At 52.3% G+C, this 14,163-nt stretch overlaps 1 protein-coding gene across 2 annotated transcripts in view; it reads left to right on the top strand.

The window, feature by feature from the left end:
- TRIP13 (thyroid hormone receptor interactor 13) overlaps positions 1-14,163 on the top strand; it is an 18,205-nt gene extending 4,042 nt beyond the window's left edge. Inside the window, exons 4-13 of one of the 2 annotated variants that reach the window (XM_070519908.1) lie at positions 349-404; positions 1,183-1,273; positions 2,631-2,703; positions 5,418-5,481; positions 6,306-6,392; positions 6,674-6,780; positions 8,972-9,125; positions 11,192-11,304; positions 12,674-12,743; positions 13,298-14,163. In XM_070519908.1, the coding sequence (XP_070376009.1) occupies positions 349-404; positions 1,183-1,273; positions 2,631-2,703; positions 5,418-5,481; positions 6,306-6,392; positions 6,674-6,780; positions 8,972-9,125; positions 11,192-11,304; positions 12,674-12,743; positions 13,298-13,330 (848 nt within the window). In that variant the 3' untranslated portion in view covers positions 13,331-14,163. Of the gene's footprint in view, positions 1-348; positions 405-1,182; positions 1,274-2,630; positions 2,704-5,417; positions 5,482-6,305; positions 6,393-6,673; positions 6,781-8,971; positions 9,126-11,191; positions 11,305-12,673; positions 12,744-13,180 lie in introns of both variants that reach the window. The other variant, XM_044779529.2, reaches the window with a different exon arrangement.

Raw genomic sequence — 14,163 nt, 5'->3', positions numbered from 1 at the left:
GGCTAGACTAGACCGCTACTGCCTGAGTGTTGGCAGTGGCGAGGATGACAGGTGCAGCGTCTACGCTGTGTCCAAGCACAGGTCCACAAGAGACATCGTGCATGCTGACACGACCACAAAAGTAACCCTTTGACCCCAGTTAATTATCTGCCAAAAGTCAAGCGTGACTGGCATTTGTTTCGCGTCTTTAATTTTAAGAAAAATTTTTAAAAACTTACTTCCCTGTGATCAGAATCTCAGCTCGCCGTGTGTGGAGCAGTGGGGTGCATTGCTGGCTTGGGGCAGACCCACATGGTGGGTGTAAATGCTTGCTTTCCTAAAATGAGGGTTTTGTTTTCTTCTCTCCAGCTGAATTCCATGGGCTTTGGGACAGCCTGGTATATGACGTGGAAGTCAAATCTCATGTAAGTTACACCTTTTTCCCAAAGGCCCCGTGATTTGAAGTAGAATCATTATGGTGTTGCTCTCCAGCACCTCGGAGCCCCTTGACTCAAATGGGCTTTTGGGAAGCACTGCCCGCCAGCCCACGTCCTGGGTATCTGTCCTCTGGGGTTGCTCCCGAGTGGAGCTGTTCTCTGGGGAGCCCCTGAGGGAGAAACGAGGAGGAGCAGAACGTGAAGACCACTTTCCTTGGGTTATACTCGCAGGAGCCCACGGGCCGAGGGGGCAGTGCTGAGGGGCAGACAGAGCGGGTGGGCAGGTGTGAGCAACTCCTCGCGCATCCGAGCCCCCTTGGAGGAGTTGGGTTCTGCACGCTGTGGCTGGGTGCTAGAATTTGGCCTCCGGCCCCCATCACCCCAGGCTGCTCTGGGAGCCGCAGCGCAACGGCAGAGTCCTGGCTGTCTTGCCTTTAGTGAATGTGCCGTGTGCTCGCCGGCTGCGTCGTCTTGGAGGAAGCAGCTCACTCATCGCTTGCTGAGTCCCTTAGTCAGCATGCGTGACCTGGCACTTCAAATAGAAGTGACCTTTGTGTTTACCCCTTCTTATAGTAGTAGTGGCCAGCGCTTCTCCTCTTAGGTTTTAAGTTACCTCTGAAATGAAGGCCTGCGAAGCATCCACGAGCCCTTGGAGGCGGCCTCTGAGCGTGGCCTTGCTCCCGTCCCCTCTGCTCATCTAGGAGCACGTTTGGTGGAAGCTTTGCCTCGTGGCACCTCCATCTGTGTTTCTCCTCTCTTTGCTCAGCTCCTCGATTACGTGATGACGACTTTACTGTTTTCAGACAAGAATGTCGACAGCAATCTCATCACCTGGAACCGAGTGGTGCTGCTTCACGGTAAAGCATGCGGCTTGTTTGACGAGATGAGCTGTGTGGACCGGACTTTACTCGTACCTTTGTCCTTCTGCCAGGTGTTCCAGCTTTTTCTTTTCTGAGGGAGCCAGAGCTGTCCGAGAGCGTTCCTTCTCTGAGATGCTGGTCCAGCTCACGTCTCTCTGGGCGTTTGCTACTTGGCCCTGGACTTGGCAGCCGCTGATCACTGCCTTGTGGCTTTTTATGTTGTTATTAAACTTTTCAGGCACCTGCCTTATTTCCCCAATTCTCATGCATTCCTGGGGGTAGAAGTTGCCTCATATTTCTCTGTAGTATTCTTAGAGCTTCACTTGGTGAGTAGTAAACTGCAAAAAACATACTTTTACAGAACTTCTGTCTGGTTCTTCTCAGATGAAAATATTCTTCTTTTTTCTTAATGTCACTGGATAGGGAGGAATCGAGAGAATACCCAAATTGTAGTGAGGTAGGATCTCAGAGTAATTAGCCTGTTTATACCAATTAAGGTTGTCTGCTTGTATACAATCTTAAACAATCAGTTAGTGTCTTTTAAATGCAGATATCCCCAGCACATTGCCCTAATTCCAGGAACAGAGTAGGCAATCAGCAGGTATTTTAACTAGTGAAATGAATGATTTTCCACTTAGAATTGGTTATATATTTCCTGTTCAATTATTGAAAATGCTCACGGAAAGTCAGAGTTCAACGTGTCAGCGTTTTCTGTTAGGCGCCTTTGTTCTTCCACATTGGTCACCTCTGAGCTTCTGCAGGGAGGTGTGCTAGGTGACACACAGGCCGGGCAGCTCCAAGCAGGGCCCTCGCCTTGGCCACCTTCTGGTTTAGTCTGGGGTGCAGGCCCACGTGGAAATAGCTCTAGTGAAAGGCAGGGGTGCTGTGGGCTGCAGAAGTAGCCCCTTTAGTGCCTCAGGAGTCCTGATTATCAAGAAACGTGTGTTTGACATTTTGAAAGGTGCCTTAAAGAGTGGGTTTCATAAGGACGTGTGGGGACGAGGCGAGTGTCAGTGAAGACAGACCAGGAAATGTAGTGCTCGCTCAGGATGCTGAGTGGCCCTTGGGGCCAGGAAGCAGTGTGTGTCATGGGTGGTGGAAGCTAAGACCAGAAACACGAGTTGCATTCAAACTAGGAAGAAAGAGGGAAAGACTTAAAGCACACTGGTAATATTTTGAGCATTTACCCTGCTAGCAGACTTTTTTGTAAGTTAGCAAGTGCTTGTGGTACTAACTTCATGGCATTGAACTTTCTGCTGCTTCTTTTGTATTCCGTGGATAACGCAACTCCTATTGTTTTAAGAATTTGTTACTGCACTGACTTAGAGACATGTTTGCTTGGATTTTGTTACAGGTCCTCCAGGAACTGGAAAGACATCCCTGTGTAAAGCGTTAGCCCAGAAATTGACCATTAGACTTTCCAGCAGGTAACTTGGTCACTTGGGAGAAGAGGGCAGCAGGAGTGGGCTTGCTCGCCTTCTGTTGTTGACGCTGGAAGCTGTTCTTCTTTCTTAATCGTTTTACACGAATGGTAGGTCCTTCTCTTTCAACGTAAGTTAACGAATTCCTCTCTACCCAGGCTGGTCTTGAGTTACGATTCAGTCTTTTTCAATTTATGGAGACTCGCTCTATGAGCGCGTGTGCTCTGTCCTGGTGACTGTTCCACGTGCGCTTCAGAAGAGCGTGATCTGCTCCCGTTGGGTGGCGTGGGTCATGGACGTCGTCTCAGGGTGCTTGGTCCCATGCTGATTGTCTGCTGTTCTCTCACGTACTGAGGGGGCTTGTCCGAGGCTCGAATCGTGGGTTTGTCTATTTCTCCTTGGGTTCTGTCAGTTTTGGGTTTATTGTTTCACCACATTTGGAAAATATTTAGCCGTTATTTTTTTAATTTCAGTGCCCCTCCTTTTTCCGGGAGTGCATTTATTTGCAGGTCAGACTGCTGGATATTGTCCTGCACACTGACGTCCATTTTCATTTTTTCGGGTTTTTAAAATCTTCCTTGTTTCATTTTGGACAGTTTTCTGCAGTATCTAGTCTGCTTTTAATTTCATTCAGTGAAATTTTCATTTCTTATCATGTATTTGTCTTCTCTGGAGGTTCCATTTATACTTCTCATTTCTCTCCTCATTAGGTTCTTATTAAAATCCTTGAGCAAGTGTGTAAGAGCTGTTTTAATGTTCTTGTCTACTCATTCCATCATCATCGTCATTCCTGAGTTTTTCTATTGACTGGATTTTCTCCTGGTTATGGGTCATGTGCGTCTACTGCTTGGCATGTCGAGTAACTTTTGACTGACTGTGGACATTGTGGTCTCAGTGTCTGGATTCTCTCGTCTTCCTTTGAAGGCTGTCGAGTTTTGTTCTGGTGGGCGTTTCAGTTACTCTCGATTTGCTGTGATCCTTTGGGGGTTTGTTTCCAAGCATTGTTAGAGAGGGCCTTAGTCTAGTGTTACCTGATACTCAGGTGGGGCCCTTCTGTGGTCTCAGCTGAGCTCCTCGCATGAGTAACGAGCTCTGTCCACCTGGGCCCCTGGGAGCTGGAGTGCTCCCAGCCTGTTCGAGTGCCCGGAACGGCTCAGCTCAGTTGTCTCCAGCCTTGTGAGATTTTCCTGCTCACCCACCCGAGTGCGCAGCAGACTCAGGGACCCCAGGCCGATTTCTGGAGCTTTATTCCCAGCCAACTCCCTCCCTCTGGATCTCTGCTCTGCAGCCTCCCGGCCGCCTCAGGCTCCCTGAACTCTGACCTCTGGCTCCTCCCTCAGCGCAATGGCTGTGCTCTTCCTGGTCCCCTCCAGGGCCACGTTCGAAGGTGATCCAGGCAGAAGGCCAGCGCACTCACAGGGCTCACCTCTTCCTTCTCTCCAGCTCACGCTCCTCTGGCGCTGGTCGCCCAGTGCCGCTCACAGATGTTGTCCCTTGTTTTGTCTGGTTTTCTGGTCGATTTGAGGCAGAGGGCACATCTGGTATCTGTTACTCCAGTGGGAATTTAGAAGAGGAAATTCTGTGAAACTGACTTTTAAATACCTGTTGTCTTTTCAAAATGTCCTGTGAGTATTTTTACATTGGGAAATTGCTTAATTTCAACCCTTTATTTCATGCTTAGCAACGTGGCCTTTGTCTTGACAGATGGACCTACGTCTGGGTTTTAAAGATCTCTAGAGGTGATTTCTTAAAACGCCAGAGAGTAAAGATGTTAGTACAAGAAATGTGACTTTTCCCATACAAAGATCTGGAAATATGTGTTTATTTTGTGGCTTAGAAATGGCAAAAGAAGACTTAGCAAGCCTTTCTAGTTCACTTTACTTGATAGTCAAACTGCTTTATGCTTAATTTCGTTTAATATTCAACCCAATCTCTATTTCCTTAGGTTGTCTGTCTCCCCCTGCTTTTGTAAACAGAATTAGTCAATGGTCTTTTTCTCCTTTTTAAACGGAAAGCCAGTGATACTCTTTGAAAGTGGTTGTTTCTCTTCTGGGGGCTTCTGACGTGAAAGGAGCTCTGAAGAGACCTGGGGTTGCGTCTCTTCTGCCTCCGTCTTGCCTCCTGTCTGATCTTAGTGGGAACTCAGGGCCTGCACGTCTGGGCACCTCCTGAGTGCGGGTGCAGTGCTGGTCTCGGGGTCCCTACAGGTAATGGTTCACGGGGCCGCCTGCGCCTTCTGGGCCTCAGGGGTTTCCAGGAAGTGATTTTGTGCTGGAAAACAAGTTGTCAATTCTTCAGGGTTTTGTGGAAGGGTGAAAATGTTCAGCTCTGGCCATAAAACTTTTCATGCTTGTGTTTTGTTTTGCTTGACATATTGTACTGGTCATACTTTGTAAACACAGAAGTAAAATTATAGGTAGATTAAAAAGGAGAGGGATTTTACTCTTGCTTTAATTCAAATAAAGATATTTAACTTGAAGAACTTTTCGATTAGAACTATTGATTGCATCTTGTTCCATTTTTCGTAGTTCTTTAGTATCCGGGGTGCTAGGTCCCTGGATCCTTTGTTAGTAGTTGTGACGATTTAACAAGTTAGTAATTCTCAACACGCTGGGCAGTTGAAAGATGCTGTAAGAAGGAAGCGAAAGTGGCTGCCACTGAGGGTGCTGTAGGTCTGATTTGTGAAATAATGGTCTGAACTCTGTGTTTCATCATCTTAGGTACCAGTATGGCCAATTAATTGAAATCAACAGCCACAGCCTCTTTTCTAAGTGGTTTTCAGAAGTAAGTATTAATTCTAATCCTCTGGATTGTCAGCATGTAGTTGAAAAGAAGTCCCATATGTTAGGCAGACAGCTGCAGGAGAGAAGTAGGTGAAATGGGTGAGTGAACCGTGGGTCTGACTCTGGTCAGAGGAAGGTTCCAGAGCTAAGCAGTAACTTGGAAATAGTCCGAGGCCTGAGAGGATCTCTGTTGGTCACATCTCGACCTTTGGCCAGGTGGGGCAGGATGTTCAGCATTCTCTTAGGATGGAAGGGGTCCCACATTCTAACGTGGACTGCACCCTTGGCTGAGCATGGCCTCAGCTGAGCCTTGTTCCACCATCTGTGAATTGAGGGGCTCAGACGAGGTCATGTCACAGGTGCCTGTCACCTCGAAGGGCTCTGCCCCAGACACCTGTGTCATTAGGTCCCTCTGTAGATGGTGAGTGGGGACCGGGAGTGCCTGGCCGGTTTGCATGCTGGCCTCCGTGATCCATCTCGTTCCTGGCCAGTAGAACGGCTGGGAAAGAGAGAGTGAGAGAAAGACAGGCAGGTAAGCTGAGGTGCGAGTCGCTCCTGTCCCGTGCTGCGTAGCTCTGGACAGGAGCAGAGGTGGGCTCAGATCTCAGCATTTGGCACATGAAGCAGGGAGGGAGGGCATTTGGGTTGACCTCCTGTATGGACCTGGCTTCTCTGGTTCACAGAGTTCTCTGAGGGGCTGTCGAGACAGTGGGCTTGTGGGGCAACCTGGGGTCAGAGCGAAGCCTGATGGGGATGGTGGGCGCACGTGTGCACCTGGTAGCAAGACAAGTGTATGTCGACACTAAAACAGTGTTTTGGTTCCAGAGTGGCAAGCTGGTAACTAAGATGTTCCAGAAGATTCAGGATCTAATTGACGATAAAGATGCTCTGGTGTTTGTGCTGATTGATGAGGTAGGCATATTCAGACGTTGACCCTGGTCCTGAGGGAATTCAGGACTGAGTTCCCTCTCAGTGTGGCCCGGGCACAGCCAAGCCTCGCTTGATCCAGCATCCATCCAGCACGCGGTGCCACGCAGTGCTGTCCTCCTTGGCTCCCCACACACCAGGCTCCCGGCACAGGCGGGCACGCGCGCTCGCATTCCTCTGTTGATTCCCTCGCTCAGCTGCCGTGTGCTAGGGCTGCCCCTGGGGCTGGGCACCGTCCTTGTTGACCCATTGCTCCATCCCCACAGGTAGAGAGCCTCACAGCTGCCCGCAATGCCTGCAGGGCGGGCGCTGAGCCTTCAGATGCCATCCGCGTGGTCAACGCCGTCCTGACCCAGATCGATCAGATTAAAAGGTAAGGCTCTGACACATGGGACTGTACGTGAGGTCACTTACCTGAGAGGTTGTAGAGAGGCTGTGAGAGGAACAGGCAGCTCTAGACCTCACTCCCAGCTCTTCTGACTGAAAACGCATCTGGCATGGGGTGGTCCCTGTCTTTCTCTGTGTGTGCGGCAGCATATACTAAGTGCATTTTTTAGAAATTAAGTACTTCCTTCTTTATTAAAGTATTAAAATGTAAAGTAGAACTGGGGCATGGTGAACATTTACACACTAGCATCCCAGTGTTAGTGCCAACATGACTGGTGTCTCGTGGTTGAAGGCTGACACTGGGCAGGCAGAGCATTTCCTGGGGCCGGATTTCGTGTCTCCACAGTCCAGTTTGCAGGTCCAGGGCCTGTGGTCAGTGTCCCCAAAGTGGATCCGGCTTTAGGGAGCAACTCCTACTAACCAGACTCGCGAGGAAGTGATGTCCAAACCAGAACCCCCATCTGCCCTTTGCAGCAGTTTGGCATGCCCTCCGTCCTCGAAATTCTCACGTTTGCTCTCTCGAGTGCGCTTTCTGCTTTCAGGCGCCAGGGCTCTGAAGCGTCGACAGGGTCTGGCTGGTTGAGTGGGGAGTAACAGCGAACCAGACTGTTGAGGGTTGTTTTCTCCAGGCCTTCAGCGTTGTTTGCAGGAGAGAACGTCTCGCTTTCTGGAGCTGCAGTTGTCTGTCTGTCAGCTGCTCGCCCTCTTGCGGGCAGGCCTTGTGCCAAATGTGGCGTTTCCTGGCCTCCACTCCTTCCTTCCCCACGGCTCCTCAGGCTGATTTCTGCTCCTGCCGCCACCCCTCATGCACCTGAGCACTAGTGTCCTCTTCCTGGAACTTTCTGCAGCATTCGACCCCCTGGTGACCCCCGTCTCCACTCTCCTGACCAGCTCAGTGTCTGCTGCAGGCACCTCCCGCCTCCTCTTCAGGGGCCCTGCACAGCCTGTCCGCAGCCCTCTCTAGGGTCACTCAAGCTCTGGTGGGCAAGTCCCCATGGCAGACCTGCACCTTCACTTGTGACCAGACATCAGACACGCTACTGGCTGCTCACTCAGCCTGAAACCCCAACTTCCAGGGTTCCCGTTACACTGATGGCTGTACCACACACCCACTGCTCAAGCCAGAAGATGGGGTCTCCCGACTCCCCCTCCATGAGAGGGGGTGTGGGCTGTGATTTCTCTTGCCTTCCTTGCCTCGTGTCATTTTGTGCTCCTAGTTCAGGCCCCTCTCTGGGTGGCCCTTCCACCCCTGCCCGTGTGTAGATCTGACCCTTTGTGACAAATACCACCCCTGGATGCGGTTCCCAGCCCCATTCTCCCTCTGCACCCCACAGCCTCACGCTCTGGGTGCTGGACCAAGCAGCCTGTGCTTGCCCGGCCTCCACACCCTCTGCTTGGGCTCCTGGGACCCGTATGCCCCACCCCTACCCTTGCTCGGCTCACCTGCTCACCCTTCAGAGAACTGTGTGCCTACTGCCAGACACATGTGGAGCTGACCCCCTGGTGATACCCTGGCCACACAGCTGCCTGTGGCCTGTCTCTGCTGGCTGCTGCACCCTGGAGTGCAGTGCTGCCGCAGTCCTGCTCCCAAGCCCACCAGGCCAGGAGATGTGCTCCCCGGGGACCCCCTGCCCGCTCTGTGCTGGTCTGTGCCAGTGAGTGGAGCGGACAAGGACGGGTCTCTTGTGGAGTTTGGAAGCTAGAGGGGAAAGCAGTGTAAACAGGATAAATAACTCGGCTCCATGCGGTGGCGGGGTGACAGCTGTGTGACAAGCGGTCCTGTGGCAGTGCCCAGGCAGGCAGGAGTGTGGATGCTAGGGGTCCGGGACGGGCGATGGGGATGCTGCACAGAGAAGAGAGCTTTGCTGTGGCTGCAGGAGGCGAGGGAGCTGTCAAACTGGGATCTAGGAGAGCTTTCCGGAAGACAGAGGAGCAACGAGAACGAGGCCCCAGGGAGGGTCTGCTTGGCCCGGCACCTGGTGTTGTAGCCGGAGAGCCTGGCAGGAGGGGGCTTAGGCAGGAGCTCACAGATGCAGGTCCTCGGAGGGCCTCGCAGGCGGTGTTGGACGGTGCACAGTGGCTGAGCGATGTTGGCTGGAGCCCAGGACCCTCGCGGCACCTCTCCTGGCACTGCCAGGGTCGGGCGGAGTGACTGGTTCTCACTCCGCTGCCTCCAGGCACTCCAACGTGGTGATCCTGACCACCTCCAACATCACGGAGAGGATCGATGTGGCCTTCGTGGACAGGGCCGACATCAGGCAGTACATCGGGCCCCCCTCGGTGGCAGCCATCTTCAAGATCTACCTCTCCTGCCTGGAGGAGCTGATGAAGGTACTTGGCTTTTTCCCGCTCTCTTCTAATCAGTAGGTTTCTTGTATTTTCTTAATTCCCCTGTAGGGCTTTAACCACCTTAGGTTGAAAAGTGTAGTTTGTTGCATTTGACGGTTTATTGAGTTAATAGTCAAAATTATGGCCACTGACTCAATATTTTTGGTGCAAAACGCTCATCCTGTTGTTTGGTCCACCCATTTGCAGGCAGTGTGGGAGCGGGAGTGTGGCTGCAGTCAGCTGCCTGGCGAGTCTAGGTTCCCATGGCCTTTGAACCTGACTCCTCTCTGGGCTTCTATTTCCTGCCCTGAAAGAGGGAGAGCAGTAGAGGTCCTGGTTCAGAGGGAGGTCATCCTGCCTGGAGGTCACAGTTCACAGGGAGGTCATCCTGCCTGGAGGTCGTAGTTCACAGGGAGGTCATCCTGCCTGGAGATTGTAGTTCACAGGCAGGTCATCTAATTGGAGGTCACAGTTCACAGACTGTCACTGGCTACAGTGTTTGTGTCCCTTGGGTCCCGTGTTCTGGGATGGCTGGGAGCACGGCAGCAGTGAGTATGATGATGTTCGCAGGCGGTCTCTTGTGAGTCAGTCTCACGGGACCTGCACTTGCCTGGGCGCCAGGAGCTCTGGGCACTTGGGGTGTGGGCAGTAACCAAGCCAGCCAACGAATGGGGATTTGCACCGTGATAGTCACGATGGCGTTATTGTAACTGGCTGGCGGGGTGGGATCGACCCCCACCCTGCAGCTGCTGCCTGGCTCCATGGAGCTGTGGCCCCCACGTCCCTGACGAGGATGGCGCAGCTCCTGTGATGGGTACGGGAGAGCTCGTCTCGACTCCAGGTCAGCACGGTCCTGGTGCATGTGTCCCGTCCTGCTTTTCTGTGGCGTGGGGGGAAGGGAGGGAGGTCCTGTGGAGCTTCAACTTGCAATGCTGAGAGACGGGTGGAAACGTTCTGGTGTGGCACTGCTGCCGAGGAGCCAGTGTGGTGGCGGATCCCGCTAGAGGTCGCCGAGCACCTTCAGCGCTGTGTCACGCGTGCTCGTGCTGTGAATCCAGGGGATGTTCCCAGGGTTAGCCAAGCGTGCGGACTTGTTCTGGGAGCTGAGCACACGGGGCAGGGTAGTTTCTCAGTCAAACAGTTTATAGGAAATTAAGATGTTCTGATGTGGCTGGTTCTGAAGGCTGCAGGTGTGTGACTGGCCCACTCTGTCAGGAGCCTGTGGCTCACCATTCTGCACTCGTCTGTGGGACGGTGTGGGTCACGTGAGGGCGGGGGGGCAGTCCGGGGAGGCTGTAGGGCACTGAGAGAGCCGAAAAGTTCAGAGCTCACCGGACAGAAACGCCATGTCTTAGTTTCACCCACGGCCCTTTCCAGACCTCCCAAACATGCAGAGAAAGCCTCTCCCTCCTCCTCTCGCCTGGCTCCCAGGTGGAACCACTTCATGCTGGAAGTCCTTCAGCAGTGCTCCGTGTGCCAGCCCGACCATTTAGTGAAGCTACTTGGTGTCTGATGTGCAGACACGTGGTCCACGAGGCGAGCTTTGCAGCCCAGATCTGTGGTCAGTCGGAACCTGGCTGTGTCAGTCTTAAAAACAACAAGTGGAGACCCTCCTTGAACGGCGGGCGAAGTTCTGTCTCCAGGGCCCGGCTCTGCCCATCTGTGGGTCGTGACACGTTGTTGAAACCCAACAGCAGACTGGACTCAACGCGTCCCAGTCCCTCCCGGCCCTGACCATGGCGAGGACACGTTTTCGCCAAAAGCACGGGAGAGGCTGGGTCCCTGCTGACTTCTGAGGCGTGTTTCACTATTTGTGTACTTATCTTCGTTTGAAGAAGCAGGACTGTGTGTGTGTGTGTGTGTGTGAGAGAGAGAGAGAGAGAGAGAGAGTGTGAGAGGGGCACCGGCCTGCTTCTGGTGTGGCTGTGCATGTTAAATGGTCACTATTTGTGTTTCTGCGAGATGGGACATGGTTTACCTTCACTCTCTAAGTGCTGCACCTCTTGTTGACCTCTTGTGCCCTTTGTCCCCTGTGGGCCTCACCGTAACCACTGCCTCTGTCTCCCCAGTGTCAGATCATATATCCTCGCCAGCAGCTGCTGACGCTCCGCGAGCTGGAGATGATTGGCTTCATTGAGAACAACGTGTCAAAGCTGAGCCTCCTTTTGAGTGAAATTTCAAGGTGTGAATTGACCTCGTTTTTGTACCCGAGAAAAGTCCTTTTGCCATAGTAACGAGGGAGAGTTGTAATTGACTGTGGCAGCTGAGGTAGCAGTTTGGGGGTTAGAGGCCGGGGAGTGGAATCCCAAGGCATTGCATGTGTGCTGGGAGAGCTCGAGAACCCCTGATCTCTCTGGGCCTCAGTTTCTCTACTGCAAGATGGGGCTCAGCTGCCCTCACAGGGGTGCCAGCAGACAATGGGAAAGTGCTGCACTTGTGTCGGAAAAGATAGACATTTACATTAAGGCTTTCTTGATGCATAAGTCATTTCTTAAACAATATTTGTTAAATTTCTGCAAATTGGCAAGAAGAAAATAAAATGGAAGCCTTCGCTTCAATGAGTAGAGTAAATAATTTCAGGGTCCTGTGCTTGGTGCTTTGGGAAATAAAGTGTATGGTCCAGCTGCCCTGGCGCCAAGAAGGAAGCACGTAACGCGTGTGCAGGGAGAATCGCTGGCTTGCATGCTGGGCTGCGGCTGGTGTGTTTTCAAGTTCTCAGGGGGCTTTGCTGACCAGGGGGTGGGGTGGGTGGGAAAGTGGAGCGGAGCCTCAAAGGACAGAGAGAGGGGGAGGCTGCGGGCCTGTGTGCTGAGGACCTCGGGCGGGTCGCGCTGCAGGGACCCGGCAGAGGCACTGGCAGGGCCAAGGGCCCAGTGGGGGCCTCAGAGTTCTGACCATAGAGTTTGAACTTTATTCTGAAGCTACGAGACGTGGAAGGTTTTGAACGAAAGGACAGTGTGAAGAGTACGTGTGTTTGGATTATTTGTTTGCATTTTCTGTTGAAGAGATTTAAACTGATTGAGACAGGACAGAAGAGAGCAGTCCAGAGATGTGTGCAAAAATTAATGGGGGCCAGCCCTGGGCCTAGTGGTTAAGTTCAGCACTCTCCGCTTCAGTGGCCCGGATTCGGTTTCTGGGCGCAGACCTACACCACTGGTTGGTGACCATGCTGTTGTGGCAGCTCACATACAAAAGAGAGGAAGATTGTCACAGGAGTTAGCTCAGGGCGAATCTTCCTCACCAAAAAAGAACCAACAAAAAATTGATGAAGTTGTGAACCAGCTGGTTACTTGGGGAATCTGTGCCATGGTGGCCACTCGCCACCGTGTCCCACTCCGGGTGAGGCACTCCCGGCAGGCGTGGTCCCTGGCGCAGCAGTGGCCGTGAGCCGTGTATCAGGGCAGTGAGGGCCCTGTCCCACCTAGAGCAGTAGCTGAGGACCAGAGACCAGCCGAGGCTGTGGGGGAGGCATCTTCAGGGACGAGGGACTCTGTCCTGGGACTGCTGCTGTCTGTGGGAGCTGACGTCCTCTGATGCGGTTACGTTCACAGGAAGAGCGAGGGCCTCAGCGGCCGTGTCCTGAGGAAGCTGCCTTTTCTGGCTCATGCGCTGTACATCCAGGTGAGTCTCCCGAGTCCTCACCCAAGTGCTCGGTCCTCACCACCACCCACCCCATCCAGCAGGGCGCGGCCTTGCTGGAGTTGCACTCCATACGTGGTACCTGCCCTATTTTATCCCAGCTTCTAAAGCGACGGGCTCCTGGGCACTGGGAGGAGTTCCCTCTGATGCCGTAGGGGCAGGCCCCTCGAGTCCTCTGAGAAGAGACGGACACCTTCGTGGTGCGTCGGGAACTCACATCCCGGCCTTCCTGGCCCCCTCAGGCACTCGTGCCCCTCAGGGCTGGGCTCAGCTCCCAGAACAGCAGCCTGGGGTCACAGCGCACTAGCCCTGAGCTGGGGCTGCACCCCTATGCCGTCTGCACCGTGGGCAGGGCAGGTCCTGCCGCATGACCCCACCAAGGGCGAGGACCACCCCACAGTGCTCGTGTATTCTCCCAGGCCCCCACTGTCACCATAGAGGGATTCCTCCAGGCCCTGTCTCTGGCGGTGGACAAGCAGTTTGAGGAGAGAAAAAAGCTTTCGACCTGCGTCTGATCTGGGCTTCCCCGCCTGCAGTTTTCTGATTGTGAACCCGCAACCAGTGAGTGACGTCACCTCCTGAACAACTGCGGTGGCCCCGGAAATCTCCATGCAATGAGACTCAGGCCTGCAGGCCAGAGACCCGGGACCCAAGCGCTGTGAAAAGAAGCGTGTTGTCTTTACGTATTTTTAAATGCACATTAGAAGACAGATGACCTGCTGTGTTCACTGTTTAAATGATGATGATTCGAGTTCTCTTGTCTCTGTAGAGAAGTCTGACAGTGTTTGTTCCATCCGGCCTCCAGTCGATTGGACACAAAGTGCTGACAAGCTTTGTCTAAAAAAGATGATTAATATAGTTTTTATAAAGATGAAAGAGAAACTATATTGCCTTAAATAAGAGTGTAATCATAGCATTGAAAAGTGAACATGTAACTCAAGGTAGAAGGTGGCATTTGCTTTCCACCGTGAGCTTGTTTTATTTACTGCAAACGTCTCAGAGACTATTTAATGAATAAGAAAACCCATTCCTGTGTCCTAGAAATTGGGGAAAAAATTCTGGCTAAAGTGTTGTTCACAAAATCAGACGTGGCCCATCTGTAGGGAGGCGCAGCCCTTGGCATTTGATATGAACGTGTGCCTAGCGCAGGCGAGTGTTGCCTGGATGCTTCTGCCCATTTCTTTGTTCAGTAATGTTGTTCATTGAACAATGAAGAATCTCAAATGAAGATTCACGTTAACAGAAGTAAAATAAATTGGCCACTAATCGGTGTATTACACAGAATATTATGTTTTGCATTTATCTCATGCTAAGGTAAATTTCACATTAGTGTTTTGTACACATTTCTTAAAGACAATATTATTTGTTATAGAACTTAAGTATTAAAATTGTTTTTCCAGAA

Source organism: Equus asinus, chromosome 10 (assembly GCF_041296235.1).
Source record: "Equus asinus isolate D_3611 breed Donkey chromosome 10, EquAss-T2T_v2, whole genome shotgun sequence".
Taxonomy (NCBI): domain Eukaryota; kingdom Metazoa; phylum Chordata; class Mammalia; order Perissodactyla; family Equidae; genus Equus; species Equus asinus.
Note: the sequence above shows the minus strand (reverse complement) of the source record. Positions and strands in the feature narration are given on the sequence as shown.